Below are 12,486 nucleotides of genomic sequence, written 5' to 3' on the forward strand. Positions count from 1 at the left end.
ATGAAATGAAATGAAACGAAAACCGCTTATTGTCACAAGTAGGCTTCAAATGAAGTTACTGTGAAAAGCCCCTAGTCGCCACATTCCGGCGCCTGTTCGGGGAGGCTGGTACGGGAATAGTGTCATGAGAGCTATTATGTGAACCCAATAGGTAGATGGGGCTTTAGTTTAATGTCTCGAAACAGCTTTCTCGGCACCACACTGAAGTTTCAGCCTCGCTCAGCGGTTTCCAAACTGCGGGTCGTGACCACAATTGGGGATCACAAAAAGGGTTACAAGAAGTAAAATCACATTAATCTCCTCTGGTTTTCAATTAGTTCGAAGGTGGAGCGCATGTCAGGGTAGCAACATACATACTACATTTAGGTGGAATCAGGCCCCACTAAATGTATTTCTTTGTGTTGTCTCTTCGCGATGTTTTTCCACAACCCCATCCCTCCCGAAACGCATCAGCCATTCCCCCCAAACAGTTGATACATTGATTTCTGAGGATTGCAGCTTTTTTTTGTTACACCAGCAGTCAAATGAATGTGGTGACCTCTGACCCAAAAGAAGTATAGAACGGAAAATTGTAACTTCTTGAAAACATCTGTGGAAATTGTGATTGCTTTTAAGCATGTTTGAAAGGGACTTTGGAAAGTTTGCATCATGTTTAAAGGGATCATTTGCAATTTTCTTGGATAATTAGAAATAATGGTCCTGGCAATCCTTGCAGTACCAACAAGATGGAAGTTAAGAAAGGAGTCAAGTGGCTGGCAGACACAAAAGAAAGCTACAAATAAAGTGCTGGATGGTTAAGGCGATCAGCACACTGATACAGACAGAAAGAGAAAGCAAACAGAGACAGAATGAGGAACACACACGTTTCTTTGGAGAAGAAGCAAATCACTGTCAGGAAGACAGTTTTTCTGTTTGGTAGGAAAGGAGGCAGGAGTCCTGGGAGGTAGTGTTGAAGCTGACAAAAAAAGTGAAACCTGGAATGTTGCTTGAAAAGCTCAGAGTTGCTAAAGGACCCCATTTCCAGTTCTCTCGAGCTGTGACAAAGAGTCATTCAGACTCGAAACATTAGCTCCCTTCTCTCTCCGCAGATGCTGTCAGACCTGCTGTGATTGTCCAGTATTTTCTGTTGTCAATAAGTAATGGAGCTTGTTTCTTTTTTTAAAAAGTATTTTTAATAAGGTTTTGCAGAATTTTTCATAATAAAACAGTAGTAACAATAATAACAAAACAAACTAGAGCAAAAAGAGAATATATAATAACAATTAAATAGACACTACCCCACTCGACTCAGTCTCCCCCCCCCCCACCCCTACGGATTGCTGCTGCTGACATTTTAATTTTCCCCGAGAAAGTCGACGAACGGCTGCCACCTCCGAGAGAACCCTAGCACAGATCCTCTTAAGGCAAACTTTATTTTCTCGAGGCTTAGAAACCCAGTTATGTCGTTAACCCAAGTCTCGACACTCGGGGGCTTCGAGTCCCTCCACATTAATAAAATCCGTCTCCGGGCTACTAGGGAGGCAAACGCCAAGATGTCGGCCTCTTTCGCCCCCTGAACTCCCAGGTCTTCTGACACTCCAAAGATCGCTATCTCTGGACTCGGCACCACCCGTGTGTTAAGCACCTTGGACATTGCCCTCGCGAACCCTTGCCAGAACTCTCTGAGCTCCAGGCATGCCAAAAACATGTGGACATGGTTTGCAGGGCTGCCCTTGCACCTCATACAACTGTCTTCTACCCCAAAAAACTTGCTCATTCTCGCTGCCGTCATGTGTGCCCAGAGGACCACCTTAAATTGAATTAGACTGAGCCTGGCACATGATGAGGAGGAATTAACCCTGTCCAGGACCTCTGCCCAAAGACTCGCTTCCAACTCCTCACCTAGCTCCTCCTCTCACTTGCCCTTGAGCTCCTCCACCGGGGTTTCCTCCGCCTCCTGTAGTTCCTGGTAGATATCCAACACCTTCCCCTCCCCCACCCAGGTACTGGAGATGGAACTTGTTTCTGACACTATGCAGAGCTTCTATTTCCAGCCGCGATCCTGACTTCGTTGAAAATGAGAAATCAGAAAGTAAGAAACATCTTCGTAAATATGACGAGGTCTTCCCAAGTGTTTTTGCTAAATCCAAAGGAAAGCCAAAATGCCTCATTTGTCTCGAGGTGCTGTCTAGCGAAAGCATGAAGCCAAATAAGTTGAAGTGACAATTGGAAACCATTCAGAGAGAAAACATCAGGAAATTCCTTCAGCATCGACAGACTAACAGTATTAATTCATTTTTCACTTGCTAGGAAAGCACATCAATATTAGTAATTCTAATGATGTCAAATGAATACAGAATGAATTTAACCACGCAGAATATAATCAGTTATGTAATCCTAAATGAAACTTGAAATGATGAGCTGGAGAGGAAAGAAAAAATCCATTGGACCGAAATGCAGTGATTTATTGACATACAGCAGTCAGCTCTCTGCATATCTCATTCATATACATTGAACAGAGACTAACAAGCAGATCTAGTGAGTGGGGCTTTACATACGCACTTCTGATGTGCTTCAGAATAATCCAAGGAACTGCAAAAAAGTTCTGCCAATAAGTGGGGGAGGGGATATAAACAGATTAAATGAGTGGGAAAACTAATGGCAAATAGAGTTTATTGTGGCGGCTTGTGAGTTTAGTCTCTTTGGATAAATTGCACCATTGTCTACATAGTGAGATAATAGGAACTTTAGAGGAACAAAGAGATTTGGGAGATCAAGTACACAAGGCATTCAAAACTAGTAGACAGGTCTAAAAAGTAACCAAAAGGGCTAACAAAACACTGGCCTTTTTCTCAGAATCTGGAGAGGATACAAAGAGGAGGAAGCTATTCTTCAGTAGTACAGAAGCTTCGTCAGGTCTAATCTGGAGTACTGCACTCAGTTTTCGGCACGATCCCTGAAAATCAGCCTTTGGACAGAGTGCAACACAGATTTATTAGAAGGATTCCAAGATTTAGTGGGTTAAGGGCTGCAGAAACTTGGCTTGCATTCCCTTACATTGAGAAAGAAGAGGCATGATCTAATTGAGGTGTTTGAACTTTAAAAAGGATTGGATATTTAGATATGAATAAACTATTTGATCACTTGGACAAATCAAGAATAACGGGCCATTCAGGGCTGAAAATGGAAAGTACTTTTTCCACATAATGGGTACTGGAAATTCCCCCAAGAGGCCCTGGATGTTATGACCAAGTGAGTCTTCAAGACAGAGATAGATTGCTTTTGTCAGGTTAGGGTGTCACGGTGGATAAATAGTGTTTGGGTGCTGTTAGAAGCATAGAAAAGTTACAGCACAGAAGGAGGCCATGCACCCATCTTTCCATGTCAGCCCGAGGACACCCATGTGCACTTTCTAATCCCACCTTCCTGCACCCAGTCCATACCCCTGTAGCTTACAGCACATAAGATGCAGATCCAGGAATTTTCTAAATGAGTTTAGGGTCTCTGCCTCCACCACAAACTCAGGTAGCAAATTCCAGATACCCACTACCCTCCACGTAAAAATGTTCTTCCCCATCTCCCCTCTACACCTTCTGCCATTTATATTGAATCTATGTACCCGGTTCTAGAATTCACCGCCAAGGGAAACAATTTTATACTGTCCACTGTCTCTTACCCTCATAATTTTGTACATCTCAACCAAATCACTCCTCAGCCTTCTTTGTTCCAAGGAAAATATCCCAACTATCCACTCTCACTCCTCGTAGCTACACTTTTCAAGCCCTGGCAACATTCTTGTAAACCCCTCTGCACTCTCTCCAGAGCTATTACATCATTTCTGTAATGCGTTGGCCAGAACTGGGCACAATACTCCAGTTGTGGCCTCATCAGTGTTTTATACAAAGGGGCTTTTCACAGTAACTTCATTTGAAGCCTACTTGTGACAATAAGCGATTTTCATTTAATTTCATTTCAATTCCAAAATTATATCCTTACTTTTATATTCTATACCTCTGCCAATGAAGGAAAGCATTCCATATGCTTTCTTTACAATCTTGTCTACTTGAACTGCTGCTTTTAGGGACTTGTGTACTTGTATGCCAAGATCTCTCATTTCATCTACCCCTCTTAGTATATTCCCATTTATTGGTACTCTCTATAACTGTTTCATCTCCCTAAATGTATGATCTCACACTTCCCTGTGTAAAATCCTCTGCCACTTTACCGCCACTCCACCAACCCATCTATATCGTTTTGGAGATTATAGCTATCCTCTACACTATCTACCTCGGCCAATCTTTGTGTCGTCTGCAAATTTCCCAACCGTGCCACTCATGTTCACGTCCAAATCGTTAATATATAACACAAACAGTAAGGATCCCAACACTGAGCCCTGTGAAACACCACTAGAAACAACTTTCCATTCACAAGGGCATCCATCGACCATTACCCTTTGCTTCCTGCTACTAAGCCAACTTTTTATCCACATTACCCTGTATTCCATGGGCTTTTACTTTCTTTTACAAATTTGCCATGTTGGACCTTGTCAAACGTGTTGCTAAAATCCATGCGCACAACATCCACTGCACTACTTTCATCAACCCTTCTTGTCACTTCCTCAATGAATTCAATCAAATTTGTGAGGCAAGACTTTCCTTTAACAAATCCATGCTGACCACGCCTGACCAGTCCATGTCTTTCAATGTGACAGTTATCCTAGCTCTCAGGATTTATTCTACTGATTTGCCCACAACCGACATAAGACTAACTGGCCTATAATTGTTTGGCATTTCCTTTGATCCCTTTTCAAACAATGGAACCACACTTGCATTTCTCCAGTCCTCTGGTACCTTCCCTGTATCTAGTGAGGATTGGAAAATCATCCTCAGGGCATCTGCTATCTCCTCCCTGACCTCCTTCAGTAGCCTCGGAAACAATCCATCTGGCCCTGGCAACGTAGCAACTTTCAAGGATTCCAACCCTTCGAGTACTTCCTTTCCCTTTATGATTATCCCATCCAATATCTCAGTGTTCCTCCTGGACTGCTATATCTACATCACCCATTTCCTTAGTAAACAAAAAGACAAAATATTCATTTAAAACCCTTCCCCACAGCCTCTACATCTACACACAAGTTCCCTTCTTCATCTCTGATAGGTTCCACTTTTTCCATAATTAAACTTTCACCATTAATATAGTGGTAAAACATCTTTGGATTTTCTTTAACTTTACTTGCTAATCTTTTTTCATGTCCTCACTTTGATTTCCTTTTTTATACTCGTCTAGGCTACCTGCAGTGCTTGGTTCTTTGTGTCTTTTATACGCTTTCTTTTTCTATTTGATATTCCTCTTGACAACCGGGGGGGGAATCCAGATTTGGCAGTATCAATCTTATCCTTGCAGGGGGAATGTCTACATTTCGGACCTCGCTTTTTAGTGCTTCCCACTGGTTTTCCATTGATTTATTCTCCAAGTGCTGCCCCGTCTATCTCAGCCAAGTCTCTTCCCATTTCTGCAAAAGTTCCTCCCCCAGTTCAAAACTTTTACTCCTGCGTTATCTCCGTCCATTTCCATGGTAATACTGAATCTAACTATATTGTGATCACTATCTCCCATATGGTCACCAACTGTCACTTCACCCACTTGCCCTTATTTGTTCCCCAAGACAGGTCTAGAATTCCATCTCCTCTTGTTGGGTTTGTCATTAATTGGTCGAAAGAATTTTCCTGGACACACTGCATTATTTTTTCTCCCTCAGTGCACCTTATGTTATTTGAATCCCAGTTGCTATTGGCACAGTTAAAGTCTCCAACTATTATTGCCCTCTTGTTCTTACAGGCAGACATTTGCCTGCATATTTGATCCTCTATCTCCCTTTCACTATTTGGGGGTCTGCAGTATAATCCCAGTAGTGTGACTGCCCCTTTTTTATTTCTAATTTTAACCCATAAAGCCTTGTTTGTTGACCCATTTAATATATCATCCGTCCTCACAACTGAAATTGATTCTTTAACCATTAGTGCTACTCCCCCTCCTTTTTTATCTCCCACTCTATTGTGTCTGAAGATTCTATAACCAGAGATATTGAGTGTTCAGACATTCTGACTGGGTCAAGAGACTCAATCATTGCATCCTCTCCCTCCCTCCCTCCCCCCCCCCCTTCCCCAAACTGCCACCCAATTTCTTTGTTCCCATTTCCTTCTGTGATACCACTAAGCAAGAGATTAAAATCACTACCCAAAAGGGAATCCTCTTTGGGGAGGTGGAATTTCCTGCCACACAGAGATGTTTCTTATCCTTGCCAACTTCCCTGCTGTGGGGTTATCGGCATGTTGGAGGCTGATTCCCCCGCCTCTGCCAGTCTGTTGTGCCAGGCTAGGGACAACCTCTTAGAGCAGCAAATTGTGGGGTCTGCTGCATTGGCAGGAAGCCAACAACTACTGAGCTGACTGAAGAAAGTAACATATTTTCATTGAAACAAATCACATATTACCACTAATGAATGCATGACCACATTCCTGTTTGATAATTATAGCTCTGGAATCCTCTCTGCCGTCAACAGGCAGCACAGGGCCAGAATCTGAACTGGGAAAATGGTGCAAAAGCTAAGTGAAGCATTATTTTCTTTATTGGCATGTTATTTGCATGCACCTGCTCTCCAAAAAAAGGGAAAAACAGGAGCACAAATGAGAGTATTCTAGCCTTTTCCACCACTGATCTGCCAGCATGGTGTTAAAATGAGCTCAGTAAACCTAAAACTATTCATTGCCCAAAGGAATAAAAACAGGATAAAATGAATTAGCCCAATATGTTGTGCTTTATGGATTTGATGTAAAAATACTTTAATCAGAAACAGTAACTGATGTACAACTAGATGTGGTCAACTTTAACTATGCCACAAAAAGTTCTAATTTGCTATCAAAAATTTGAAAACTGTCTTTCGGCACAAGGCATTTGAATAATATATTAGAGAATAAAGCTCACCTGTTCTAACCAAACGTCAGATTCTTCGTCTGAAGCCCAGAGAATCATTGTTTTGTCCATTGATGCAGACAACAAGGACAAGGGTTGTTCAAGTCTGCCATCTGTCGGAGAAGCAAGTACACTTATCAGTCAAAAGAGTATACAAAGGTTTGGGCAATGTCAGACCTCCCTTGCTCTTCTCTGAATAGTTCCATAGGTTTGCGCCAGCCACGTTGGACACCACCTTTAGGAAGTGGAGACAGGATGGGAGGACACTGACCGGTAGGGACTTCTATACAGAGGACAGACTAGCGACTTTAGAGGAACTGACAGAAAAACTACAACTACCCAACGGGAATGAAGTCCGACACACTTAGATAAAGAACTTCCTCAGCAAGGAAACGACATCATACCCACGGACCCCGAGACATTCAATGTTAGAGGACCAATTGGACGCGGGAAATCTGGGAGGGGGAAACCGCAGGGAACTGTAAAGAGGGCTACGAGAAGGGGCATGCTTCCCACTGGACGAGACATGAGAAAAATGGGGGAAGAACCCGGGAGTGAAATAGAGTGGGGATTCTGGAGCAAAGCACTGAACAGGGCCAACTCCACCTCCACTTGTGCAAGGCTGAGCCACATGCAACTGAAAGTGGTGCACAGAGCATACTTAACCAGGACCTGAATGAGCAAGTTCTTCTCGGAGGAAAATGTGAAAGATGCCAAGGAGGCCTACATGTTGTGGGCATGCCCCAGACTGGTCGGGTTCTGGACATCCTTCTTTGAAGCAATGTCCAAGGTTATAGGGGTGAGGGCGAAGCCAAATCAGAAAGTTGCAGTCTTCTGCGTATCAGACCAGCCAGAACTATTTATGGGGGGAGGGCCGACCCCTTGCCTTTGGCTCCCTGATTGCCCCCTGAAGAATCCTGCTCGGCTGGCGATCAGCAGCGCCATCCACAACTGCAGATGTCGGAATTTCTCCACCTGGCGAAGGTCAAATTTACCATCCGAGGGTCAAAAGAAGGCTTCCACAAGACATGGAAGCCGTTCACCAACTCGTTCCAAGACCTGTTCAAAGCAAACAGCAAATAGAGGGGGGGTGGCATAGGGGCCACTCAGGCGCCAAAGAGAAGGAGGGGAAGGAAAGGAGGGAGGGGTGGAGGGTACGAAGAGGGGAGAGGGGGGAAGGGAACAGCCGGAATAAGTAAAAACAAGGCCACGAAGACAGGGCCCTGTGGCAGGGATGAAGGGTCCCAGTTCAGAATGGGAGCTGGTCAAGGCCAAACCACTCAGTACGGCAAGGGATACAAACCCCACCCCCGGCGGAAAAGTCCATTCTAACTGGCAAACCAACAGAAATAGTTAAATGAACTAGGGACCTGACGGGACCAGCACAAGTGAACAAGTAAAACCCCACCAAAATGTAACAAACCAAGATGCCAACGGAACACCTAAACAAGGGAGGTGAGGGAGGGTGGGGTTAACCGACAAAGGGGGCAGAGGGGGAGGGGGGAAAAGGAACAATTCATATGTAAATACATGATGATCTCGCTTTGTAAACAATGTAAAAACTGCAAAATTTTAAATAAAATATGTATTTTCTAAACTCTTTTTCTCTCCACGGATGTTGCCTGACCTGCTGAATGTTTATTTTCTTTTTATTTCTGTATTGTTGCAGTATTTTGTTTTTGTCCCTTCATGTAGGTTACACAAGTCACAGGACAACAAGCACATGCTTAGCAGAATGGAAAATCCACAAGTGTAAATAGAAAATTAGAAGTTTGCAATTAAATTTCATATCTCTTAATTTCATGCATTTCCTCAGTCAATTATACTGAAGAATCCTTACCGAGTGTCCAAAACAGGAAGCGTATTTTGAATAGTTCATTTAATGCTATATCATTATATCTGTATAATGCTATATAGAAATCAAAGTAAAGATTGAACAATGCAAAATAGGAGCAGAAGTAGGCCATTCAGTCCCTCAAGCTTGCTCTGCCATTTAATAAGATCATGGCTGATCAGTTTCAGTTGAGTTCCATTTTCCTATCTACTCCCAATATCTTTTGATTCTCTTGCCCAATAAACTATGCCAAGACCCCACTTCCACTACCTTCTGAGGCAGAGTTCCAAAGTTGCACCACCCTCCAAGAGAAAAAATCTCTCCTCATTTCTGTCCTGTGCGGGCAACCCCTAATTTTAAAACAGTGCCTCCTTGTTCTGAACTCAACCACAAGAGGAAACATCTTGTCCCTTTCACTCTGTAAAGCCTATTCACGATCCTATATACTTCGCTCAAGCCACTGCTCATTCTTCTAAACTCCAGTGGAGTCTTAACCTATCCTCATGAGACAACCAGCTATTTCCAGGCATTAATCCAATCTCTGAAGCACCTCAAATACATTTACATCCTTCCTTAAATAAGGAGACCAAAACTACACACCGTATTCAACTAGTATTTTAAACTTACATAGACAACTGTGATGGTATGAAAGCGGGGCTAGCTGAAGTGAACTGGGATATGATGATAGATCAATAAAGAAGCAGTGGCAGACATTTAAAAAGATACTCCAGAATATTCAGGATAGGTGTATTCCAACTACAAAGAAAAATTCTGAAGCGAGGACCCATCATGTGTGGTTAAGTGAAGAAGTTAGAGAAAACATCAAACTTTTCTAACTGCATAAAGATGAGTGGCAGGTCAGGATATAAAGAACGGCCGAAAATGACTAAAAAGCTAATCAAGAGAAAGAAACGAGCGTGAGAGCAAACTTGCTAGCAATGTAAAAATCAGTAGCAAGTGTTTCTACAGGTACTTAAAAAGGAAAAGATCAAGTTAAGTTATGTTGGTTTGAGAGAGAGAGAGAGAGGGGTGGGGGGAAGGATAGGGAGTTAACAGCAGATACTGAGGAAATGACAGATGAAATGAACAAATGTTTTGCCTCTGTCTTCACTACAGAAGATACAAAAAAACATTCTAGTTATGGCTGTAAATCAGGAGATGGAAGGAAGAGAGAACTTTGAGAAATATAGTCATTAAGGAATTGAGCAAACTGATGGAGCTGTGGGCTGACAAATCTCCAGGTCCTGATAGACTTCATCTTCAGATCTTAAAAGAGGTAGCTAGAGGGCAGCACGGTGGCACAGTGGTTAGCATTGCTGCCTCACGGTGCTGAGGTCCCAGGTTCGATCCCGGCCTGGGTCACTGTCCGTGTGGAGTTTGCACATTCTCCCCGTGTTTGCGTGGGTTTCACCCCCACAACCCAAAGATGTACAGGGTAGGTCGATTGGCATGCTAAATTGCCCCTTAATTGGAAAAAATGAATTGGGTACTCTAACTATATATTTTTTTAAAAGAGGTAGCTTGTATTAATTTTCCAAAATTCTCTCGATTTTGGGAAGATTCCATCAGACTGGAAGGTAGCAAATATTACCCCCCTATTCAAGGGAGGACGGCAAAAAAAACAGGAAACTAAAGACCCGTTAGCTTGAAGTCTGTCTCAGGGAAAGTGTTAGAATGAATCATTAAAAAGGTTACAGCTGGGCACTTAGGAAAACTCAAAAGCAATCAGGAACAGACAGCATGGTTTTGTGAAAGGGAAATCGTGTTTAACTAATTTATTTGAATTCTTTGACATATGCTGTGGATAAAGGGGAGCCTGGAGGCATGCTGTACTTGGTATTCCAGAAGTCCTTTGATAATGTGCCACATCAAAGGCCACTGCGGAAATAAAAACTCATGGTGTAAGGGGTAACATATTGGCATGAATAGAAGATTGGCTGGCTGGCAGAAAACAGAGTCTGCATAAGTGGATCTTTGTTGGCAGGATGTGACGAGTGGAGTCCCACACTTATAAAAATTAATTTTCAGCGCTAGAGTGTTGATCAATAATTAAAATGCTAAATTCACTACTAGACAACCCCAACTTCTCCGGAATGTTTATTGAATATCTTTCATGCAAGTACGACAAATTCACACCCTTCTAAACATCTGAATGCTAAGGCACTCAGTGAAGTGCAAACATGATCAACCTTCAAATTGGTCTCCTCCTGCTGAACAGCTACTTTGTCACATCCATGTTTGACTACAATATCTGGATGTTCAATATTGTTGTCTGATTTACTACTTATAATAACAAGTGTGAGGGCGGCATGGTGGCACAGCACTGCTGCCTCACAGCGCTGAGGACCCGGGTTCGATCCCGGCCCCGAGTCACTGTCCATGGGGAGTTTGCACATTCTCCCTGTATCTGCGTGGGTCTCATCTCCACAACCCAAAAATTTGCAGGATTGGCCGCGCTAAATTGCCCCTTAATTGGAAAAAAAGAATTGGGTATTCTAAATTTTTATTAAAATAAATATAACAACAGGTGTGGAAAGAAAAATCCAAGCCGACTTCCGGTGGTGGCCACGCAGTGAGTGGTCTCACATTTGGGGGCTCCGTTCGAGGTGGAATTGTTTGGTCCTTTTCACCAATATAGGGGGTGTTTGGTGGTGCAAAGTGCATGAACAGTGAGAGACAGGAATTCTCCTCCGGTGAGGCTGGTTTGTGGCTTACCAAACGAGGAGTGTAACGAGCAAGGGGCAGCAATATGGCCGAGAGGACTTTCGAAGTGCGACAGAGGGAAAGATGGTGAAGTGCGTCGTTGGCTGCCCAGTGGTCTAACCAAGCAATTGGTGACTTTTTGAATGGCAAGTTCCAGCAGCAGAGGCAAGAGTCCTCGGAGGAACTGGCTACCGTGGCAGAGCCGATTAGGGCATCTAAGAGAGTGGAGGAAAGGCTGGAGGCACAGAGTTCGGCGCTCTAGAGGGTGGAGGAGCCGGTAGGGGAGCATGAGGACTGGTTGGCAGCTTCGGACACAGAGACGGTTGTATATACTGTGTGTGGATGTGGATTGGGTAAGTATGTTCAACTGTTTTGGGGGAATTGTGGGTGAGGAGTGGTAGAGGGGATGGGGGTTGTAGATGGTTTCCTCGCGTGTAGGCCACCATGCTAGCAGGCAGGCTAGGTAACTGGAGTGCAGTGGCGGGACGATCCGTGGATGGTGTGGGGGAGGGGCAGGTTTGTTTTTTGTTTATTTTTTTATGGGGGGATGCTGACGTGGCGGAGTTGGTGTTGTGCATTTAATTAAGCGGAGATGGCACCGGACATCTTGGGTAGGCCCAGAGGATGAGCGAGGCGTAGACCTGGGGGAGCTGGATAAAGAGGGGCTATGGCTGATTAGGATGGGGAGCGTGGAATAGGAACCGCGCCCCCTCCCCCCCCCGCCGACCTGGTTGATTACGTGTAATGTTCAAAGGTTGAATGGGCCGATTAAGATGCCTTACATTTTCGCTCATTTTAGGGTTTTATAAGACGGATGTGGCGTTTCTTCAGAGATGTATTTGAAGATTTGCGTGAAGATTTGGGTGGCTATTTGGAACTATGTGGAGCAGAATAAGACGAGGTAGGTTTCTGCCTCCAAGCTGTGGAAGGTGCTGAAGGTGGTGGTGAGGGGGAAATTCATTTCAATCCATGTGCTCAAGGAGAGGGTGGAGCAGGCG

General features: G+C 43.8%; 1 protein-coding gene across 2 annotated transcripts in view; it reads right to left on the reverse strand.

Moving 5' to 3' along the window:
- Nucleotides 1–12,486, reverse strand: part of elp2 (elongator acetyltransferase complex subunit 2) — a 205,489-nt gene that overhangs the window by 111,812 nt on the left and 81,191 nt on the right. For both annotated transcript variants that reach the window (XM_072509008.1, XM_072509009.1), the window contains one exon: nucleotides 6,964–7,064. In XM_072509008.1, the coding sequence (XP_072365109.1) occupies nucleotides 6,964–7,064 (101 nt within the window). The remainder of the gene's footprint in view (nucleotides 1–6,963; nucleotides 7,065–12,486) is intronic.

The sequence above is a fragment of the Scyliorhinus torazame genome, chromosome 6 (genome assembly GCF_047496885.1).
Source record: "Scyliorhinus torazame isolate Kashiwa2021f chromosome 6, sScyTor2.1, whole genome shotgun sequence".
Lineage (NCBI taxonomy): Eukaryota > Metazoa > Chordata > Chondrichthyes > Carcharhiniformes > Scyliorhinidae > Scyliorhinus > Scyliorhinus torazame.